The 24,377-nt window shown below is 39.3% G+C and overlaps 1 protein-coding gene across 2 annotated transcripts in view; it reads left to right on the top strand.

The window, feature by feature from the left end:
* LOC106058072 (extracellular serine/threonine protein kinase FAM20C-like) overlaps nt 1-22,327 on the top strand; it is a 54,938-nt gene extending 32,611 nt beyond the window's left edge. For both annotated transcript variants that reach the window (XM_056020695.1, XM_056020696.1), the window contains exons 4-10: nt 3,041-3,119; nt 4,417-4,509; nt 6,891-7,006; nt 7,871-8,037; nt 15,173-15,287; nt 16,428-16,509; nt 21,963-22,327. In XM_056020695.1, coding sequence (XP_055876670.1) covers nt 3,041-3,119; nt 4,417-4,509; nt 6,891-7,006; nt 7,871-8,037; nt 15,173-15,287; nt 16,428-16,509; nt 21,963-22,254 — 944 coding nt within the window. In that variant the 3' untranslated portion in view covers nt 22,255-22,327. The remainder of the gene's footprint in view (nt 1-3,040; nt 3,120-4,416; nt 4,510-6,890; nt 7,007-7,870; nt 8,038-15,172; nt 15,288-16,427; nt 16,510-21,962) is intronic.
* Nucleotides 22,328-24,377: the final 2,050 nt, after the last annotated feature.

Raw genomic sequence — 24,377 nt, forward strand, 5'->3', positions numbered from 1 at the left:
ACTGTCGTTCAGATTTATGGATGGTCCAGGGTTCAAACCCTGCCCGCTCCCATCCCCCGTCGTCCTGCTGGAGGTTTGGACTAGGAAGTAATTATCTTCAACTCTGAAGGAACATCCGAAACATGTAAAACATTTTACATCAAAATTAAATCACCTCTTGAATATTATTTGCGAATTTGCAGATCCGACAGGGATCCGACTTCGACGGGGGCCGCCTCTGAGTTTGTGTAACACAAACTCTCGTTGTAATCTTGTTTCTCTTACTTTCTTGTATTTCTTATATTGAATTTGAATTATTTTTAAAAAATATTTTTAACATTTGGGGTTCCCTGGTAATCCATGGATGATGCTGATAAGCAAAGGCCTTTGGCACAAGGGCAGAAACATTAACCAAATATTTCAACTGAAGTATATTCGAAAGTAAAAGATATAAAATCGTTTCAACGTCATTAACGCTACGTTGACAATGTTGCTGCATTAAGACACTAGTAAATCGGTGGGCTTTGGATTACTGATGTTTTATACTAAAGTAAAGTAAAGTTCCCCTTTCAGACCTATAGAGCAGATGATATAAAGGCCACCTGTTTCTGTGGCCTACAGTTAACAAGGCTGTCATGTGGCCAGCACAACGACCAACGGCCTTTACTTTTTCCCCAACTAATATCAGGTACCCATTAGAGTTGGTTGGATTCCATTAGAGTTGGGTGGACTCCATTAGAGCTGGGTGGACTCCATTAGAGCTGGGTGGACTCCATTAGAGCTGAGTGGACTCCATTAGAGCTGGGTGGACTCCATTAGAGCTGGGTGGACTCCATTTGAGCTGGGTGGACTCCATTAGAGCTGGGTGGACTCCATTAGAGCTGAGTGGACTCCATTAGAGCTGGGTGGACTCCATTTGAGCTGGGTGGACTCCATTAGAGCTGGGTGGACTCCATTAGAGCTGAGTGGACTCCATTAGAGCTGGGTGGACTCCATTAGAGCTGAGTGGACTCCATTAGAGCTGGGTGTACTCCATTAGAGCTGGGTGGACTCCATTAGAGTTCAATGTGGACTCCATTAGAGCTGGGTGGACTCCATTAGAGCTGAGTGGACTCCATTAGAGCTGAGTGGACTCCATTAGAGCTGGGTGTACTCCATTAGAGCTGGGTGGACTCCATTAGAGCTGAGTGGACTCCATTAGAGCTGGGTGGACTCCATTAGAGCTGGGTGGACTCCATTAGAGCTGGGTGGACTCCATTAGAGCTGGGTGGACTCCATTAGAGCTGGGTGGACTCCATTAGAGCTGAGTGGACTCCATTAGAGCTGGGTGGACTCCATTAGAGCTGGGTGGACTCCATTAGAGCTGGGTGGACTCCATTAGAGCTGGGTGGACTCCATTAGAGCTGGGTGGACTCCATTAGAGCTGAGTGGACTCTATTAGAGCTGGGTGGACTCCATTTGAGCTTGGTGGACTCCATTAGAGCTTGGTGGACTCCATTAGAGCTGGGTGGACTCCATTAGAGCTGGGTGGACTCCATTAGAGCTGGGTGGACTCCATTAGAGCTGAGTGGACTCTATTAGAGCTGGGTGGACTCCATTTGAGCTTGGTGGACTCCATTAGAGCTGGTTGGACTCCATTAGAGCTGGGTGGACTCCATTAGAGCTGAGTGGACTCTATTAGAGCTGGGTGGACTCCATTTGAGCTTGGTGGACTCCATTAGAGCTGGGTGGACTCCATTAGAGCTGGGTGGACTCCATTAGAGCTGGGTGGACTCCATTAGAGCTGGGTGGACTCCATTAGAGCTGGGTGGACTCCATTAGAGCTGGGTGGACTCCATTAGAGCTGAGTGGACTCTATTAGAGCTGGGTGGACTCCATTTGAGCTTGGTGGACTCCATTAGAGCTGGGTGGACTCCATTAGAGCTGAGTGGACTCTATTAGAGCTGGGTGGACTCCATTTGAGCTTGGTGGACTCCATTAGAGCTGAGTGGACTCTATTAGAGCTTGGTGGACTCCATTAGAGCTGAGTGGACTCTATTAGAGCTGGGTGGACTCCATTAGAGCTGGGTGGACTCCATTAAAGCTGGGTGGACTCCATTAGAGCTGGGTGGACTCTATTAGAGCTGGGTGGACTCCATTTGAGCTTGGTGGACTCCATTAGAGCTGAGTGGACTCTATTAGAGCTGGGTGGACTCCATTAGAGCTGAGTGGACTCTATTAGAGTTGGGTGGACTCCATTAGAGCTGGGTGGACTCCATTAGAGCTGGGTGGACTCCATTAGAGCTGGGTGGACTCCATTAGAGCTGGGTGGACTCCATTAGAGCTGGGTGGACTCCATTAGAGCTGAGTGGACTCTATTAGAGCTGGGTGGACTCCATTTGAGCTTGGTGGACTCCATTAGAGCTGGATGGACACCATTTGAGCTGGGTGGACTCCATTAGAGCTGGGTGGACTCCATTAGAGCTGGGTGGACTCCATTAGAGCTGGGTGGACTCCATTAGAGCTGGGTGGACTCCATTAGAGCTGGGTGGACTCTATTAGAGCTGGGTGGACTCCATTAGAGCTGGGTGGACTCCATTAGAGCTGGGTGGACTCCATTAGAGCTGAGTGGACTCTATTAGAGCTGGGTGGACTCCATTAGAGCTGGGTGGACTCCATTAGAGCTGGGTGGACTCCATTAGAGCTGGGTGGACTCCATTAGAGCTGGGTGGACTCAGAGGCGGCCAAAGATCCCGAAGTAAGAAATCCCAGTTTTCACCAGGATTCGAACCCGGAAGAAAATGTTTCCGCGTTTCCATGTTTTATATATGATAGTTTTTAGATATGTTTTATATTAGATACTTTTTAGATATGTTTTATATTAGATAGTTTTTATTTAAATATATAACTGGTGATGTTTTTACGGTTAATGATATTTTAATTTTTGAGAAACATATTTGTATTTTCTTCACAAAGCTACATATGGAATAAGGATTCAACGCTCACATTTACACAACTTTTTATTTTGTTTAGAGATGAATCCAGGAAGCTCTCATTTACACAAACTTTTTATTTTGTTTAGAGATGAATCCAGGAAGCTCTCATTTAGTCTTGAGAATGAGTCTTGATAACGGAGGCATGGCGATTTTTAAAGTCCAGAGGTAGATCGTAAATCATAAATTCCATCATAGAACTTACTCTTAAATGTTTCACAATGCATGACTGAAAATGTATAGCTACTTGCAGAATTGGATACAGTAAATTATTTGAGATTATGTTGACTCATTAGATTCAATTTTGACGATATTGCATGGCTTAACTAAGTGTGTTTATGTGTTATATGTGTTAAATTTACTTTAAGCATTTTATAATTCAATATATTTGTGAATGTGAATGTGCTTATTTGTCATTGAAACGATTTCTTATCAGACAATATGAGTTTATGAATTAGCCAGTCCAGCAATTAGTAAACATGTTCTGTTTTGTTAAAGTCTCTAAATAAAAGGATGAACACTATCATTACACTAGAATGAAATTTAAAACGTATTGTTATAAACCTGGTGGTGGCACAGATGGGGGTAGTGGTGTGTGTGTAGTCAGCCGACGCAAATCGCCCCAGGCCAACCGTGACGAGTTACGACGGTCAGCCGAGTCGAGTGTCAACAGGACGGTTCGGGAAGGATCGCCGTCGTGAACAGAGCTCAGGAGCGTCACGAGAGCTGTAGTCATCTGACCACCTAGAAACGTCGAGCGGCGTTCTGTCCGGTTCGAGAAGGCTAGTAGGGACCATATATAAGAGCGGAGGTGTCGCAGTCATGACGGTTCAGAAAAGGGGTTCACGACAGAAGGTTCACTACAGCATAGTTCAACGGTGTGGTTCTGTACGGAGCATTACGACGGTTCAGTGCAGAGTACTGTCAAGTACAGTTGAGACGACTGGCGTCTTGATCTTGGTCTGCGATCGAGTCCGACACAACGAGCCTAGTGTGTGAAGTCAGTCCTGAACTGTTGAACCTAGTGCAAGCCCGGAACGAGACGGAGAGGCCAGTGCAAGAGTTGATACGGCGGTACGGTGTTATCGGAGAGATATTTGTACAGTGTACGTGTTGCCAATTGTACAGTATTGGCTGTTATTTATTCAACTATTAAAGTGCTACGTTACTTTGGAGCCCTGAGTTGTCAAGTTCTTTAAGTTGGTGGTGTATGGTGCAGTTTGCATAGAGTCTGGAGAGTGAGATTTGTAGCAGTATATATTTCAAGAAGAACTAGACATATATATATATAATCTTCTTATTTATATATATATATATATATATATATATATATATATATATATATATATATATATATATATATATATAAAGTGTGTGTATAGAAAAATAAGAAGATTAATACCATGAATTCATACCATTTAAAGAGTCATTTAAACTAATTGGTTGTGTTCTCTGTGCCTTGTAGAACTCCCAAAGATCAGGAAGTACATCCAGATCTCTTTTTTATCAGAGAAATGGAAAGACCTAATGCAGAGGTAGCTGCCTTCTACCTGGACAGGTTAGTCAAAGGCTTTCATGTTTCATCCCGTAATTTATGAGTTTTTACTCATTCTAATAAAACAAATTGACAAACAGATGAGTCTGAATAAATTAGCCATTTTTTAGAGTTAAACTTGAATATAGACCTTCTCTAAGAACAGATTAAAAGACATAAACCTGGAAATAATTACACTCTTTATAATTCTAGATTTGATCTGTCAAGCCAAAAATGTGGATCTTGAATCTACATCAAAAGTTATCATTTTGAATTGAGAAATATAAATTGACAATGTTCCTGGTCTGAATATGAAAACTTAGAGAAAAGCAAAACATGTGCCGGCAATAAGACAACTCTATAAAGCCGCTAGACAGGAATCAATGAAGGCGAATGGCTATATAGACCCTGTTCATGTGCCATGTCGGCGACAAGATTTCAAATCAAACTTTTGCTTTTGTGAAACTTTCAATCATTACTGACATAAATCATATAAAATAATAATGCATGTATTAATCTACAAGACAAATTTTTAAAAATACTTTTTTAAAAACAAAGCTTTTATTAAGTGTAATTAATTGGCTTCTAAACCTGGGATCCTGGGCTCGAATCTCGATGAAGACTGGAATTTTGAATTTCGGATTTTTAGGGCGTCCCTTGAGTTCACCCAACACTAATGGATACCTGACTCGATGGATACCTGACTTGATGGATACTTGACTTGATAGATACCTGACTTGATGGATACCTGACTTATGTTGGGGAACGAAAAGGCGTTTGGTCATTCTGGTGGCTACATGACATCCTACTAGTTAGCCGTTGGCCAAAGAAACAATGACGTTAGCATCATCTGTCCTACAGATCGCAAGGTCTGAAGGGGGAACTTAAATTGTATCAATAAGTTTGTATTTGTCAAGTAATTAAATTAATAGATCTAGACTAAGTATCATAAATCTGTACGATTAGAAATAGTTTTACCACTAGTTTTTATTTAGCGCTATTGCATGCATTTCGCTGTCTGATATGCTATGATCCTATCACTTGTCTGGACCTATTGGGAAAAGGAAGAGGAGAAAGATGGGGGTATTTGGGTAAAGGTTACCATGATAGCTTTCTAAGTGTATTTTAGTTTTAGAGTTGCACGGTTTGAACTCGAGAGCTCAAGTGCTTATGAAAATAGCCTTCATAGCTGTCTAGTTTTAGTGACCAACTTCTAAGCGGCGACCTAATTCTCTACACAAAGTATAAAAGTGACCATTTTAACTTATACCAACACATCTGTCAAGTACTATTTCTTTACCTGGTTCAATACCAAACAAAACAAAATTAATTACCAATTAATAATTAACTGATTGGTTAATTTTTTTTTATTGATTATTGTTTTGTCAGGTACTAGAAATAATTGTGCAAAATTTCAATTTGATCCGAGACTGGGTGTGGGAGAATTAACGTGTAGAAACATTGTACCAGACAGACAGACAGACAGGGCGTATATAAACTTTGTAAGAAATGTAACACCAGATATTGATAATGTTCTAAATGACGTGAGTCATGTGATTTATTAATGGAAAGAAAAGTTTTTGCACGGGAATTTCTGACTTTGTTATGAGGTTATGATCGACAAGGTTGCATCGTGAGTGTGACACTAATGAAGAATTACTTGAGGTAAACAATTCTCGTAGATAGATTGAAACATTAGGTAATTCTTGCTATTTAGCGTGATCTATGTAGGAAATATAATTTTTATGATATACTGTATGACTTCGCTACACGCAAGACTCGTAAAGTAATTCTGTAAGTAGTAAAGAATGAATAAAATGCAAATACTAATTTATTTTCTAACTCAAACTCTTAACTTTCACTTATAATCCAAACTTGGCTTCGCCTAATCCGTTTCGCATAGGGCCCCACAATGGTTAAGTCCGGTCCTGCTATTTAGTGATGGGTGAATACAGAGTAGATTACTACTTGTTCTCCCAGCCCTCTTTTTTTTTCGCCGCTAAAGTAACGTGGGGTAACTCTAGTCTGACTTGCAGAAATAAAAGAGTGATCTTTTCTTTACTTCTTGGTGTCCAAACTGTTGAGCTATGAAGATAATTATATATATAGATTTTTCTACCAGTCAGAAGAAGGTACAACTAAAGACCTGAAACATCATAAATGAACTAGACACAGGACACTAACGCCAGTGGAAGTTTATTTCAATTTTAACGAATTTCAACCTTGTCAGTGTAACACTATTGACTCTTAAAATTAACTTAGGATTTCATAATGCAGAGGGGATGAGGATGTAGAGTCCACACTGAATCTTTAGGTAGATAAGTTTATTCGTTTCGTCTTAACTGTTAGTCTTATTTTTTTGTATTTACTAAGAACATTTCTCTGTTGCTTATGTTTCCTATTAGGTTGCTTGGTTTCTATCGAGCACCTCCAATTGTGAGTAGATCCTTAAATATAACGAGAGATATTGTACCTTTTGGTGATAAAAGAACAATTGTTGACACTGTTCACAGATCACCTGGTAAGTGTGTGTGTACGTGTGCGTGTATGTGTGTGTGTCAGTCTGTCTTTCTGTCTGTCTCTTTCTCTCTCATTATATAGAATGCCCTTTTAGGCAGAGTAGGAAATGACATGGCTAGAACTGCTTCGGGCATAACTAGCTGGGATATTCAAGCATACACGTTATCATATCCATTTTCAAATACACATGTATATTTTGACTAATTATGAAGTCATTATATCAAGGTCACAAAAGAAAACTATCAATACAATATTTTCGTACATCAACATGTCTCAATTGATGTCGATTTAAAAGTTTTTTTCTTAATAATAACAAAGATTCTCGGAATAACCCTGTGATTTACACAAATTAATCATTGTTCTTTAGTTAGTTAAACTACAACTTTGTGTGTATGTTGTGTACAACTTTAGTGTGCTCGGGAAAGTGATAATACAAAAGTTGTTTGACATAAAGCTGTATGAAAGGGGAAAAAAAAAGGATCAAAGGTAAATAACTAAAAAGGTAAATACTAAGAAGGAACCAATGAACTCGATACTGATCTGTAAGCTGATAGAACGCTATGTTCTGGTGATCATGGGAAACAGAAGCACATTAATGTATCATGTTAGACAAGGTCTCAGTACTTTGCCTGACAGAAGCAGGTTTCTTCGACGGTAACATCTACATTGGTTTTGCAAAATGCTTATATTATATTGTCAGTAAAAGTTAAGTTCATTTTTAAATCTAGAACGGTTAAGTTGCACTAGCTGTCCTGGGCTGCAACCCAACGACCATGTAACCAAACCAATGAGAATGTGATGGTTATGCACATTCTTTGTAAATTATTATCAAAAATATAAAAAAATCTGTTGTCTTCTCTCGCAGCTGGAAATGTTTGCTTTTTTGGAACCTGTCTGGACTATTGCAGTCTGCACACACCGGTTTGTGGTAAGCCAGATCTAATCGAAGGAGCTGTTTCCATGTATCTAACCGGTGCCTCGATAGAGACAATCCAGACTCCTTGGGGCCGTTATATTCCTCCTTTTTGGAAGGTATTTGCATAGAACAAAATTATTGTATATGTAATAAAATAAAATAAAGTAATAAAATAACCATAATCATGTACGTTAATTAACTTATATATATACTCTGTTCCCAGGCTAAATATTGTGTAGAATAGCAGGAGCATCCCCTCTTTTTTTTTATAGCCTGTATATGGCTTGACCCAAACTATCAGTATTATTTGAGCAGAACTTTTTCTATATCAGTTACTAATAATAATAATGACAAAATAATAGTTTAATTTAAAAAGAGAACCGAAATATATATATATATATATATATATATATATATATATATATATATATATATATATATATATATATATATATATCATGGGCATAGCCAGGGGGGGGGGGTTGGGGTTCAAACCCCCCCCCCCCCGAAATGAAATCCCCCCCCTTGGGGGGGATCGGAATTTAGTGAATGATTTTTTGCTTTGATTTTGTTTATTTTAGGTGAGATTTTAATACTAAATCATCACTTGCCCCAGCACAACCAATGGGGTTTTGAGTTTAAAACCCCCTACCAGCGGATTTTGAGTTTAAAACCCCCTACCAGGGGTTTTGAGTTTGAAACCCCCAACTAGGGGTTTTGAGTTTTAAACCCCCTACTTGGGGTTTTTGCTGTTAACTCCCCCTCTTCTATAAAACAAAACAAACAAAAAATGCAAACGAAAATCCCCTAATTCCAAGAGCACAGTTAAGGGCGATTTTGATTTTAAAACCCCCTCCAAAATTTACGGTAAACCCCCTCTTCAATATAAAAAAAAAGCTAATTACGCACTCAAAATGTTATGAGCGTAACTAAATGGGTTTTGACTTAGTTTTGAGTTTAAACCCCACTTCAGCGGGGTTTGAAGGTAAAAAATACCTCTTTAATAATAAAAACAACGCAAATTATACACTCAAAATGTTATTAGTGTAGTCAAAGGGGTTTTGAGTTTAAACTCCCCTCCAGTGGAGTTTGAAGCTAAAAAGTACCTCTTGAATATAAATAAAAGCAAATTACTCACTCTAAAATCTATGAGCGTAGCCAAGGGGGTTTTGAGTTTAAACCCGCCGCCAGGGGGGTTTGAGGCTAAATAATACATCTTTAGTGTAAGAAAAAAAAGCAAATTACGCACTCAAAATGCTATGAGCGTTGCCAAAAGGGGTTTTGAGTTTAAGCCCCCATTCAGAGGGGTTTGATGCTAAAAAATACCTCTTCAATATAAAAAAAAAGCAAATTACACACTAAAATTATTTGAGCGTAGCCAATCCAATCGGGGGTTTTGAGTTTAAACCCCTCTTCTACAGATGGCGTTTGTTTAAAGTTTAAAACCCCTCCAGATGGTTTTGAGTTTAAGATCCCCCTTACAGAGCAGTTTGAGGTGGAAAACCCCAAACAGATGATTTTGACGATAAAACTTCTCTTTACGATATAAAATCTAAAGCAAACTACAGTCACTTAATTCCAAGAGCGTATTCAAGAGAGGTTACACATTTTTACCAGTGGCAGGGCTCCCTTAATAAACTGCAGTGAATAGTCACTGCCGAAATTGAAAAACACTAAATGTGGCTCAACAAAGATGGCTAAGACAGATTTTAGGAGTCAGTTATAGAGATCGGGTTTAAATCAAGGAAATTCTATGCCGAACTGGGAGTCGACTCTTTAGTAAGATTGTGAGAGAGCGACGCATGAGGTTTGCGGGACATGTTCTCCGACAAAATGAATTACGCATGAGAAGAGTTGCAACGATATCCTAGTACAACTTGACGCCACTCATTCATTCATGGCAGGTGGAAAGAGGCTTCAGACATTACCAGTGACAGATTTTTATGGAAACAGCTTGACGTCAAATGCTCCGAACGGCGCGGGAGTGTCTAAGTCAGTAAGAATAGCACATTAGGTTTTTGAAATAAAACATTTTAATAGTAGGAAAATGCACTGTAGATACCTCAGAATATGCATTTTGTTGGCTTTCAATATCAGAAATAGCGAAGCAGGACGTTTTGGCGCCGCCGTTTTGGCGCCGCCGTTTTGGCCCCGCCGTTTTGGCGCGAAGGTCGTTTTGGCGCGAGCCGTTTTGGCGACGGGACGTTTTGGCGCGAAATACATAATGTACGTTTATTGTATTATTTGTTTTAAAAGAATTATTCATATCTATGTTTTACATGAGTGTTTGTGTTAAGACATATTTTTCACGTACTAAATGTAAATGTGTGTTTGTTTTTCACATTATTTTCTTTAATAAACATTTTGGCTTGTGTATCTGTGTTTATTAAGAGGCACACTTTTATTGTCAAAAAAGTTTTTTAAGATATTACTTTAAAATTAAAAACAAAAAATCGCGTGAGAGAGGGGAGGGGTGGAGGAAAGAGTATATACAAGGAGTGAAATATGAGCAGAAAAGAGGGGCCGGGATAGGTGTCACATGCAATGACCATTCCCAAGGAGATGATCGCCAGACGCATGACGCCAACGACCAGTGCTCGGTGCTTGTCTTGTCTTCATTTGTTTAATTCTACCTGCGTCAATGCGAGATGTGTCACCAAAATCACCATTACCCAATTTCTCAAAATATATATTTTCACGTTAGAGTTTGTACTGACCACATTCCGTGTCTTGATCTTTACTATGTGTGGAGTTATTGTCGTCATTCAGCGTAATAGAGCTTTAGATGTTAACATGGTTTTTCTTATATTAAAGTGTGAGACTTAGCTAGTTCGTATATTACACTAATGTCAAATAAAAAAAAATCTTTTGGAAAGAAATCCAAAAATGTCATACAGTGCGATTAGCAGAACTCACATATAGCATGTCATTACCATTCAGGAATCTGACTTATTATAGGCCTATATTCATGAAATAAGCAAAACCTTTATAATTAAAAAAAAAAAAAAAATTCGCTGAACGGAGTTAGAATTCATACTATACATACAATAGTATGGTAGAGTGAAATAAACATTGTTATAAAAGCGACGTGCTTATTAAATTATCGTCAAATGATATTTCGCGCCAAAACGTCCCGTCGCCAAAACGGCTCGCGCCAAAACGTCCCGTCGCCAAAATGGCGGGGCCAAAACGGCGTCGCCAAAACGGCGGCGCCAAAACGTCACGTACCGTTTTGACCGCAGAAATAGTGCTTGGCGGCGGGGCTTCGCCCGGCGCTGGGGGAGCTCCTAGCGCTCCCCCAGACCCCTTGCTATTATTGGCGGGGAATCTACAATTTTTCCACTAACTCATGAATGAACCTATTGTAGGGCACAATAAACATCTTCCAAAAGAATAAAGAGTCAGAAAGCAATGGAGATTATGTACACACACACACATAAATACATATAAAAAAATTTTTTCGCGGGGGCGGGGGGGGGGGAAGAAAAAATTCCCCCCCAACCCCCCCCCCCCCCCGAAAATAAATCCTGGCTACGCCCATGATATATATATATATATATATATATATATATATATATATATATATATATATATATATATATATTGTTATGACTTTGCCATGCGCACCGCCATTCAGAATAGTGCAGAAAGAAGGTGCGCACTGTCTGTGACTAGACAAGTCGGATGTCGACATAAGAGACTAACGATTTCCGCCCAAGTAGAGAGCCAATATGGAGATGCTGTACTCAAGGCGGATGCCCTTTGTGTTTGTCATGTCTCTATGTAAATAAACGTCTATATCCTCATTGAGTTGCCTCACTTAAGTTATTACAATTGGTCTCAGAAGTTGGATTTATAGGCAACTCAACAAGAGGAGGTAGGATTAGATCTCTATGGCATCGCTGAAGCTATTACATCAGCTCTTAATTAAAGAGCTAAGTCAAGAGCTTCGAGACCGAGGTTTAAAACCTGTCGGTAGCAGGGAAACGCTCACGGCTCGTCTGCGGCAAGCTCTGATCGATGAAGAGGAAGATCTGGAGACCTATCAATTTGAAATTGAGCCTGTGATTGTTGATGTAATGGGCAAGATCCAGGACTTTGTGGATGCATTTGATGAACAACTGAACATGATTGGGAACAAGATGGGAAACATGAGCAGGAACATAATGTTGAACAAAGTTGATAAAAGTGTATTACAAGTAGAAGGCCAAATAGACCAAAGTGATAAAATTGTGTCGCAAGCAAAAGGAGGAATAAACTCGTTAGGGAAGGAGCAGTTGCCTGGTCAGGACTGTGGCTGCACAAACAGTGGTGATGGAGGCGCTGGGGATTGGAGCGCCGTCTGTGACTGTGTTGTGGGCAAGTCTGTCGGGGGTGACTTTCAAGGCGAGAAACGTGACCACGATTGCTTCGACGATCTGAACGGTATGTTTCAAATCGAAAGGAAAGAAACAAATGAAGAAACAAGAGAAGTCTGTTATGTGCCTGAAGTGTTTGTTCCTGTTGCACCTGTTACCAGTATCTCGGTGAGCCGGACAGATCAAGACAACGTTGGGTTTGCGTCCAAGCTTTCTGCTGTGGACCTTAAAGACTTCTGTTTATCTGTCAGTACCTTTGGCGAGAATTCAAACCATGAAAGCCTGAAGACCGTTTCTGATTCCTTGCCTTGGATGTCGTCGGGTGAAATTACGAATACGGGCCCCAACAATGGCCGAGACAGAAACAACGAATTGGACTTTGGCAGCTGCATAAGAAAGAACTCGATGCTAGGCAGCTGCATCCAGGCGATTGACTTGAACTGTATATGCGGCGTCCTGCGGGGACAGTGCCCATGCCAAGAAACCCAGCTACAAGATCTGAACTTGACAGAAATGTGTACTTCATCAGTGAGAGTGACTTGAACGGTTGTGAATTAATTCCAGCGAAACCTGATGTAGCGGTGGATGAACATTACAAGGATGCTTCATGGGCATACCTTACAGATGAGGCTGAGAAAGACTATGTGCCTGAAACCATGGCTACCAGTGGGCCTACAACTGTGTCACGAGACATCCATGGAAAAGGTCCGCTGACTCAGCGTCTTCGAACAACAACCCTGGAATCTACAGTGATCGCCACAACCTCCATTTGTGTTAAGTGGCTGGCATCAGAGACTACCGTCATTAAGTCGAAGCAGCGACCACGATATCGTCTCAAGCGTAGACTGGCCAACTGGAAGAAGAGAAAGCGACGACCACGATATCGTCTCAAGCGTAGACTGGCCAACTGGAAGAAGAGAAAGCGACGACCACGATATCGTCTCAAGCGTAGACTGGCCAACTGGAAGAAGAGAAAGCGACGACCACGATATCGTCTCAAGCGTAGACTGGCCAACTGGAAGAAGAGAAAGCGACGACCACGATATCGTCTCAAGCGTAGACTGGCCAACTGGAAGAAGAGAAAGCGACGACCACGATATCGTCTCAAGCGTAGACTGGCCAACTGGAAGAAGAGAAAGCGACGACCACGATATCGTCTCAAGCGTAGACTGGCCAACTGGAAGAAGAGAAAGCGACGACCACGATATCGTCTCAAGCGTAGACTGGCCAACTGGAAGAAGAGAAAGCGACGACCACGATATCGTCTCAAGCGTAGACTGGCCAACTGGAAGAAGAGAAAGCGACGACCACGATATCGTCTCAAGCGTAGACTGGCCAACTGGAAGAAGAGAAAGCGACGACCACGATATCGTCTCAAGCGTAGACTGGCACACTGGAAGAAGAGAAAGCGACGGCCGCGGAAAACTGTGCAGAGGGCAACAGACACCCTACCGTCTGTGGTTCCCACTGATCGACCTCCACCTGAACTGTCAAACCTCAGCTGCAGTGTTTCTTTTCGGGACGAAAAGTGCTAAGACGGGGGCAATGTTATGACTTTGCCATGCGCACCGCCATTCAGGATAGTGCAGAAAGAGGGTGCGCACTGTCTGTGACTAGATAAGTCGGATGTTGACATAAGAGACTAACGATTTCCGCCCAAGTAGAGAGCCAATATGGAGATGCTGTACTCAAGGCGGATGCCCTTTGTGTTTGTCATGTCTCTATGTAAATAAACGTCTATGTCCTCGTTCAGTTGCTTCACTTAAGTTATTACAATATATATATATATATATATATATATATACACAGTTGTTGTTTTTTTTTTATATAGGTGCCGGTACGATGGATTGCCTAACTTTTAAAAAGTAATAAATTAATAATAAACCTTAAAATACAAGAAAAGTAATAATTGTTTCCTCGCCCTCAAAAAGGTGCCTGTACGCCTTACCGGTGCGCATCTCGTCACAAAAAAGCACTGTATATATATATATATATATATATATATATATATATATATATATATATATATATATATATATATATATATATATATATATATTGTTAAGCGCTTCCGCGGTGTCGCATACAAATAATGAACTGAACTGGAGGTAATACTCAAAACTAATTCAGTAACACCGGTGAAAGGCCGAAACAATCGATATTGGTAGTCGACTCAGGTGCTGAACAACAAACACGTTTAATATTAATGAAGGGAATCATCGAATGTCAGCTACGTTCGTCAGATACTTATTCCTACAATGATGAAGAGCGTCTTATTTTGCCGACTTCTATATCGTTCTTACTTTTGTAAAACTATTACGTCATCGTTACCAACTAAAAACTTCCCCCTATTTGCCGAAACAAAGTAACTAATTCCTAAACGTGCAATAACAATATATAAGAAAAAAAGTACTTCCGACCCAATTTTGTTTTCAACAAAGAAACGAAACGCGTGTAGCAATATCGACTATCGAGTTTTTGCTTGTAGGTTTTAGTAAACAGTCTTTTAAGGAGAGTCCGAAAATGTATATTTATTGTTTTTTTAAGAAAGGGGTGTTCTCTTTGGACTTCTTCCTTAAGGAATACTAAAATTTAAGGACCAAATTGTTACCTAGATAAAGTGAGTTATAATGCAAACAGTTTCATTGGGGTATGCCAGTGAGAGGTTTGATTTTTAAAAAATAACTTTCTGCAACTTAGCAATGAGCGGGTAACATTTAGTTACTTTTATATCATCAAATAATCATATTAGTGATACTAGTGGACTAGCGCTTTAATTTAAAACCTTTCACAACTAATCTCCCCATTCCCGTATACATCGGTAGAGAGAGTTTAGCAAAGCCTTTTCTGACGTCTTCAATGGCAGATCTTTATCTACTTTCATATGGCATAGACAAGGTGGGAGAAGGATGACACATTTTGTGACACGGACGTCAAGACGAACAGCAACTACTCCATGAGAACATTGCTTAACTATATGGATGTTTCCGTAATGGATTTCCTGACTGGTGAGTCTCAAACTTGTTGGTAGCGTCTTGTTCACTTGTAAGCACTGAATGATTAGTAGCATTTGTATCAACTTTCACGTAGACAAGCATTATCCTACTTACAACTTGTGAGCGTTGAATATTGAAACTTTCACTAAATATATATACATTGTAATATACATACTAGCCGGAGACTAATCTAGTGGATTGGATTGAGATCTATGTCAAACTTGGCAAATGTTCCTTTCAATTTTTTTTTTCTTTCGCCAAGAAAATAAAGTAGATTGCGAAAAAGGGTTTACCAGTTAAGCCTATACATTCATATCAAATATAGAACATAATGTAAACAGATTTACCCGATTTGTTAAAAGTTTACTTAATAGAGATGAATTTAGCTTTTATAACGGGTTTACCTATATACATACATACATAAATAATAGAAAAAGTTTATTTTATACTTTTTAATGTATTGTAGGTTAATATATCTGTTAATACTTTCGAGGTTGTTTTTTTTTTATAGATGTAGCTTAAAATTTGCATTCCTTTTTTCTTGTATTATTTTATTTTAGATTCATTAAAATTAGAAGACTATAACCAACCCGTCATGTGGACTTTGTTTTGTGTTTTTAAAACTTTAGGTGCATATTATGTATTGTATGTACATTGTGTGATACACGGTATGTGTGCTGTATTTAAATGTTCTGTGTATGTTGTGTGTTGTTTGTATTTGTAGTGTTCAGTGCATTTTGTGGTAAATTCGTATTATTTGCTAATTTCGTGTGTTATTTGCATGTTAAGTGCTTCGTGTTGCTATTTTAAGTGCTGTATTTTGTTTGTCTGTATTTCAAGTGTTCTGTCTGTTTTGTTTCACGCTTCAGAATTTAAAAACAAATCTTTTTGTACACATTTTCGTTACGTGCTCAACGTTCAATAGTATCGCACACTGTCAGACGTAAGCCTCTCCGAAGTTTTCTGTTCATTCTATTCATAAAACAAAAGTCCAATTTTTTCAAGCAGTAGCCCAATACAATTATCAATTTCGTTAATTCGATAAACTAATTTCACACTACAATGAATTCAACATTTTAATCGACATTTTAGCAAAAATATTCGATAAATCCTTTTTTGACTTTATTATCGATATAGGAAATCTATTCTCAGGTAATTTAGACAGGCATCACACCGAGGTGTTTAAAGAGTTCAAACAAGAAACTTTCTTTATTCATTTTGATAATGGAAGAGGGTGAGTCTTCAATGCAGTAAATAGTTCTATATAATTAGTCTATGTGTACTCTAGAAAGGGGAAAGGAAAGCTAGGTAATCAAAGCGGCCGCATCTGCTTCCCCCCCCCCTTCCCAATCTCAATAGAACTATCACTGAGCTAAAGTGATTAGGTTAAAACTTGAACGAACACTAGGGTTGTGTTGGTCAAGACACTAGCGGATCCAGAACTTTGGAGTGGGGGGGGGCGATTTTTTTCCAAACCCTATCCCTAACGCCCAGTAAACCCTAACCCTATGCATAAACGTGCGTACAGCACGCACGCACACACACATATATATATATATATATATTTCTCAACCTTCGGCGAAAAACAAAACAACTGGGACAGCGCTATAAGGTTCTCTGGTGGGGTTCGGGGCGAAGCCAGACGCCAAAAGCGTTTTCTTGCTTTTTTTTCACTGCAGAAACGCATTCTCCTGACCTAAAGCTCATTATTCATACTATTAAAAAAGGACCTTTCGAATAATGTTGTACTTGAAAAATGTTCTAATATGAATTTATAGGCCCATAATATATTGCAAATAAAACCGATTTGTTCCTTGAAAAGATAGGATACCCCACATATTTAGATTTTTGCTTTGAGGATCGCCGCCGAAAAAAAATTATTCGATAAATAGTATTCAAGAAAATGTAAGTATAAATTGTGAGTTATAGTCCCAAATTTATTTAACTAGAAAAATATCAGATTGAGTAAAGGTTGGGAAAAGGCGACTAGGGAAAAATTACCTGGGTTTAGAACTCTTCTCAATCATGACTCTTATACTAAAAAATTTTGTTTGAATTCTAACTTTTCCAATGCAAAGTCTTTCTTAAAATAATTATGATAAATTCATGTGTAATTACATAAACTTTGTCTGGAAAGGGAAGGGGTGGTAGAGTGAAAATGATTAATCCTCGCTCCTTTAATAATTTCTGCTAAAGATTACATTTGGCATTAAAGAATAGGGGTGGGGCGACTGTGACAAGTCAAAAGCTTGCTGTCAGAGTCACTCAACTTTATCACAGCATTAATTATTATTTATCTTTATTTATTTATTTTATTTTAATTATTTCCCCATCCTACCCCCAAATTCTTCACCCGCACCACCTTTTCCTCTCCAGGCTAGACTTAGTTGACCACATTGGAGGTAGCTAGGCCGCGTCTCTCATCTTGATCGGGGAAAGAAAAACACAGTCTCTTTGATCCTACCCACCGGATGTCTGAATGACGGTCGCGGTTGACACCACCTTGGGTGGAATACAAACCAATCTTTCTCCCCCCCCCTTTTCCACGTCTCTCTATGATCAAAGAGATTACTCTGGTCAACACGCCGCGTGACCCTCCAAGGTGCGACTCTTGTCGGACTTCACCCACGTGTAAGACAATTCTTAGCCTAGGAAATTTCCTGTTTCCGCCCACATTTTCCAGGGCTTTATATAAAGTAAATTAAATCAAGCCAGACTCTCTCATTTTCTCATTCGAGCTGAGCTATCGAGTCTGGACTGCTTCATTTATTCTTTCTCCTAGAGGAGTACCTGGTGGTAAGCCGAACTTAATCACAAGTTCCATCTTAGTTACTTTGTGCATATTTCTCACTGGAGACTATTATGTGTATTTTATTATTTCATTTATATTTAATTAGTGCATTGTGTATTTCTCACTGGCGTAAGTAGAAAACATTAACATGTCCTATGTATGTATTTATGAATTGCATTAATCTATAAATGCTACGTCGCTCAATTGATCGTTGATGCATCCATGTATATATTTGTACATCTTATTTTATTTCCTTTATCTCGGCTGACCGCCTTGATAATCTTACTAGCGCACTAACACTGCGCTTAGAAAAGAGATATGAATTATCTCCCTTTTACTCATTTTACTCTAACGAGAGTTGCGCCCCTTGAACGGACACCCTCTCCATTCAAGCGCGCTTCATTGTTCTCGGCCTACGGCCGTATGTAAACAAACCATCATGGTCGCTGACCACCGCCCATTCCCTCCCCCCTTTTCTCTTACAACTTGTGTTGATTATTTGAGATTATTATTTCCCCTCATATGTATTTTATATTATTATTTTCTCTTTTATGTACATTTTATATTGCTACTATCAGCCATCTGTTTTCCAAATCCCATTTGTCATAATCTCCCCTTTGTGCTCAAAAGCAATTTTACCAATCTGACGAATGCACCTCAGTCGAGGGCATCGATAAGATGCATGAGAGACATGTCCTAACTTGTCTTTATTTATTCGCAGCCTCCCCCAGGTGTTTGCTTATTTGCTATCCAGAATCACCTTTGCCTTTGTGCTTAGTGCTATTCAGCGCTGCACTTGCCTATTTACCTGCCTATTTATTTGGCATTATCAGCCTATTCATCGGATCACTTGCTATTTGCTATTGAGTATCGTCTACTGCCTACGTGGATCTACTCAACTCTACTACTTGGCGCTATTGGCCTTGCCCGCCTATTCGACAGCCCACCTGTCAATTTATTAGGTGCGACATCCTATAGACCCAGATCTGTGCGAGACGTCATAGCTACGCCAAACCCTCTGCAACTCACTGGACTTATCCTGTCAACTACGCTGCCCACGGCAGATCAGCTCTGCCCGCAGTAACCTTGTGCCAACGGTAGCCACCCGCCCTACTGTGCCCACTACAGATATCAGAACTTTGGATTGAGACTCCACAAGAACTGAATCACCGGCGTCCCTCTACCCGCTAGAGCGTCACCTCCAGCTGCAGAACCTTAAGCCAGGATCACAGCCAGCTACGACATCAACAGGACAACCAGCTAAGTTCAGAAGACAAAGTGACATTAAACATAGTATTCACTAGAGATAGATGCAAACCCTCCCCATTTTATTCTTATATGTAAATATTTATGTAAATAAATATTCTTCATTTTAACTTTGTATCTTTCTTTCATTGCTTGTTTCGTTGCTCCCGATTTATATGCTGACGGGTTGGTGTGTGATAGTTTCAAAAATAATCATCCCCTAGACATTAAACGTGCCAAACACACGTCACTTTCCCCAACCTGTCACAGCGACTCGATATAAGAATTTAATTTATAGTATGTATAAATTATATTAGTGACAGATTTTTTTAAATTTTGTAATTTCTTAACTATAATAAAAAAAGAAAAAGTATTGATGCGATTGCATGTATCGCTCTTCCCATCTGGTGCAACCTTTTTTCATTTAAATTTACTAATGATACAATTTGAGATTAGAGTGTGGTACGACATAATAAACAATGGGTCACATATCAATACATAGTTTATATTATATAGATATTAAACTAATTTTGTTCACAAATTATGATTCTCCACAAAAATAAGACCGCCCCCCCAACACTCAGAGGGCTAGAGTGGGGAGGGCAGTACATGTAATCGCCCCCCCCCTCACCCCACCGAATCGGCCAAAATACCAGAAAGGGAGCGACATAATATAAAATTTATATATTTATTCAACTAATTTTGTTCACAAACTATGATTTATCCATAAAAACGGACTGCCCCCCCCCCACTCAAAGGGTTTAGATGGGAAGGGCAGTAGAGGTATTCGCCCTCCCCCCCCCCCCTAACCAATCGGTAAACAGGGAACGACATAATATAAAAATTGATTAAAATATCAATAGCAAATTCTACAAATATAGATATTTAATTGATTTTGTTAGTAAGCTGTGATTTCTACAAATAAATTGGACCGCCCCCCCCCACTAGAAAGTTTAGGGGGGGGGGTCGGCCGAGTGGGGGATGGGCGATCACCCCTACCGCCCCCTCCCCCCTGGATCCGCCAGTGGGTCAAGAATGAAAAGTAGTTTTCCTATTTATATGCGAGGACATTTTTAATTTAAAAAAAAAAACAAAAACTGACAACTAGTAACTTTTACACTAAACTGAGGCGTGATGATTGAGTGGTAAAGTGCTTGATGAATGAGTGGTAAAGTGCTTGATGATTGAGTGGTAAAGTGCTTGATGAATGAGTGGTAAAGTGCTTGATGATTGAGTGGTAAAGTGCTTGATGATTGAGTGGTAAAGTGCTTGATGATTGAGTGGTAAAGTGCTTGATGAATGAGTGGTAAAGTGCTTGATGAATGAGTGATAAAGTGCTTGATGAATGAGTTGTAAAGTGCTTGATGAATGCGTTGTAAAGTGTTTGATGACTGAGTTGTAAAGTGCTTGATAAATGAGTTGTAAAGTGTTTGATGACTGAGTGGTAAAGTGTTTGATGACTGAGTGGTAAAGTGCTTGATGAAGGAGTTGTAAAGTGTTTGATGACTGAGTGGTAAAGTGCTTGATGAATGAGTTGTAAATTGTTTGATGACTGAGTTGTAAAGTGCTTGATCAATGAGTGGTAAGGCGTTTTGATCTCGAAGTAGGGGTCTCGGGTTCGGGTCTCGGTGAAGACTGGGACTTTAACTTTCGGTATTTTTTAGCGCCCATGAGTCCACAAAACTCTGATGGGTACTTGACATTATTTGGGGAGGCGGGTGGTCGTTGAGCTGGCCAGAGAAACAAATGACCTTGACATTATTTGGGGAAGCAAAGGCGGGTGGTCGTTGAGCTGGCCAGAGAAACAAATGACCTTGACATTATTTGGGGAAGCAAAGGCGGGTGGTCGTTGAGCTGGCCAGAGAAACAAATGACCTTGACATTATTTGGGGAAGCAAAGGCGGGTGGTCGTTGAGCTGGCCAGAGAAACAAATGACCTTGACATTATTTGGGGAGGCGGGTGGTCGTTGAGCTGGCCAGAGAAACAAATGACCTTGACATTATTTGGGGAGGCGGGTGGTCGTTGAGCTGGCCAGAGAAACAAATGACCTTGACATTATTTGGGGAGGCGGGTGGTCGTTGAGCTGGCCAGAGAAACAAATGACCTTGACATTATTTGGGGAGGCGGGTGGTCGTTGAGCTGGCCAGAGAAACAAATGACCTTGACATTATTTAGCCCAAAAGATCGCAAGGTCTCAAAGGGGTATTTTACTTTTTTTGTGTTACTTAAGAGAAAGAAAATCTGATATTTTATTTCTATTATCTTTTTTGTTACGACTATTTGGGAAATGTGAATACGACTATTTGGGAAATTTGAATACAACTACAAACGAGTCCAGGCTTAAGGCTATTCTTTGCTTATGCTGCTTTATATCAGAAATATATTTAATATACCTTATTATAGAAAACGTACATGATTAACGCTTACTTACTCTAACCGAACTAGGCCTATACCAATCGTTAAACAAGGCCTGAACACTGACCTACGACGTTTAAACTGCTCACAGGTTGCGACGTCGCAGGTCAGTGTTCAGGCCTTCTTTAACGATGAGTCTCGACTAGGCTCCTGTTGCCATTACGGTACTGATTGTACATTCATAACACCGAATGTCTCCCTTAAAAATATTTTTAAATCTATCTTCCTAAAACAGGTTTGGTAAATCTAAATACGACTGTTGGTCGTGTATGGCTCCAGTGCGTCAATGCTGTTTGATTCGTCTGTCCACTCTGGCTAAACTGCTGAAACTTTACATCGGACCAGACAGTCTTAGTCAGGTGCTCAGAGAGTCCCTTAAAGCCGATCCGTCCTTTCCTGTACTTTGGGAACCTCATTTGGACGCACTCGACCGACGTCTGGGAAAGTTGTTAAGTGCGATCAGTGACTGTATCAATGTAAAGGGCAAAGCTTGGCAGGATGTCGTCATTGATGATGGCCTTAACTAGAAAATTAAAGGAATGTTTAATTAAAAACAAAACATTTTGATCTACAAAGAAATAAAATATGTACATAGAACGATTATAGTGTTGAATTTCATGTCATAATAAATATAATGTGAGGAAGAAACTAAATATTGTAAAAGTCTCTTGAACCTAGCTAGCCTTTGTGTAGCGAACTATGCCTCTAGAAATAGGGTAAAGAATCCACTCGGAGACCATACTGATTGACAATAAGATCTTAAATAAGTATGCTTATTATGCCAATCCAAATCCTTATGTAATCTTTGAAATACAAAATTAAATTCTAGTAAATGGTGACTGGTTTCTAAAAAAAAAAAATGCATGTACAGATGGAAATCGCCTTGTAGATTTTTTTTAAAATTTTATTCGTTCTGACTAAAAAAAAATTGTACTGCTAATTCCAATTCTTTCTATTCTATTTATGTTATTCCTGATTTTAAAAAGAGAGATTTTTTTTTAGTTTAGTAGCATTAGTTGTGTAATTTATTACACGCAGACTATAATACAAGAGATTTCCTGCTCACGAAAATAGCAATAAAGAGAAAATAAATGTGTATTGAATTTGTTATTTTAAAAGCCTATCGCTGAGACAAAGATGGACTATCTGCAAGGAGATTTTATATAACTGATTCATGTTACAGTCCGTAAATTTTATTGGGAACAAAATTGTCTAAACGATAAAGTAAATGTCTATATTGCCAGCTGTCAAGGATCAAGACCATACAATAGAAGAAGGTTAAAATGAGTTTAGACTAATTCAATTCAACAGAGTTTGAACAGTCAAGTTTCAATGATTGGTTGCCACCTGGTACCTAAATGTGACCGGCCAAAATCAAAGAGTTGTAGATTAAGTTCATAAATAAGAAACATACTTTTCACTCTTTACCAACACAACACCCCCTCCCTCCCAAAAATTACTATAATTTAGAGCAAGGGTTCTCAACCTGTGGGTCGCGACCCCTTTGGGAGTCGAATGACCTTTTGGCAGGGGTCGTCTAAGACCATCGAAAAATTGTTTGTTGTTATTTTATTTATATTTGGAAAAGGGGTGGGGGTTCTTGCGAGTTGTAACAAGCATATTCGTACCATAGTTGTGAAACGATTGTCAAGCATCAATAACATAAAAATAGAGAGTAGGGCTGACAAATATAAGAACACGGACATATTGCCAGAGGATATAGAGTTTATAGAGCCTATAGAGGGCATTTTTAGTGAATGTAACATCACTGTTTGATAGTAGACGCGCTTTCTATTTATAGATACGTCTTTGTTTTTCCTTTTTTTTTAATAATTGCCATTCGATAATAGATATGCAAACCACATCTTCGTTGCTAAAGAAAATGTTTTGTTCAACAGTTGAAATTAATGTCCATTCAGTTTGTCGCAACACCATTACGGGATCAACTATTTCTGTGGTGAAGATCTAATCACGTCGTGGAGACATTTAATCAATAAAAGCTCATCGTCCATGTTATTGAAGGAAATAAATTCATAATGGAACAACACGTGAACCTGGACACAAGAAAGTTAAGAAAAGAAAACAAAATAATTTATCATTTGTAAAAGGAGTTCTCTATACAAATGTATGAGACCAGAGCCGCCGCGAGGGTTGTGGCCGCCTGCGTGCGAAATTTTAAAATGTTACGTAAACTTTGATTCTCGCGATTGTATTTTGGAGAGATATGCATTGTCTCCACAATCATCTGACATACGCGGATTCAGAGGTGCCTACACATTGATCCAACACACCACTGGTACAAAATGAAGAAACATCAAGAAACTTAGCGCTGAATATTTTTCTTGAGTTTAATACAAAATAAATATTCCAATTATGGGTCATTTACACAATGACTTTAAAAAAACAACACAGTATTGCAGTGTTTCTCAAACATTACCGGGTGGCAAATTAGTCATTGAAGCCCCCTTTAGAATCTGGGGACCTAGAGGAGCCATAGGCCCCCATAGTGAGGTCTGTCATTTTTTTAAAGACTGTAATGAAAAGAAAAGAATCTTAGTTTAAAAAAAAAAATTTTGTTTTTCATGTATATTAATAGAACACTATGTATAGAATCCAAATTTACGTCATGAAAATTTATTAAAATGAGTCC

This window comes from Biomphalaria glabrata, chromosome 2, assembly GCF_947242115.1.
Source record: "Biomphalaria glabrata chromosome 2, xgBioGlab47.1, whole genome shotgun sequence".
NCBI lineage: Eukaryota > Metazoa > Mollusca > Gastropoda > Planorbidae > Biomphalaria > Biomphalaria glabrata.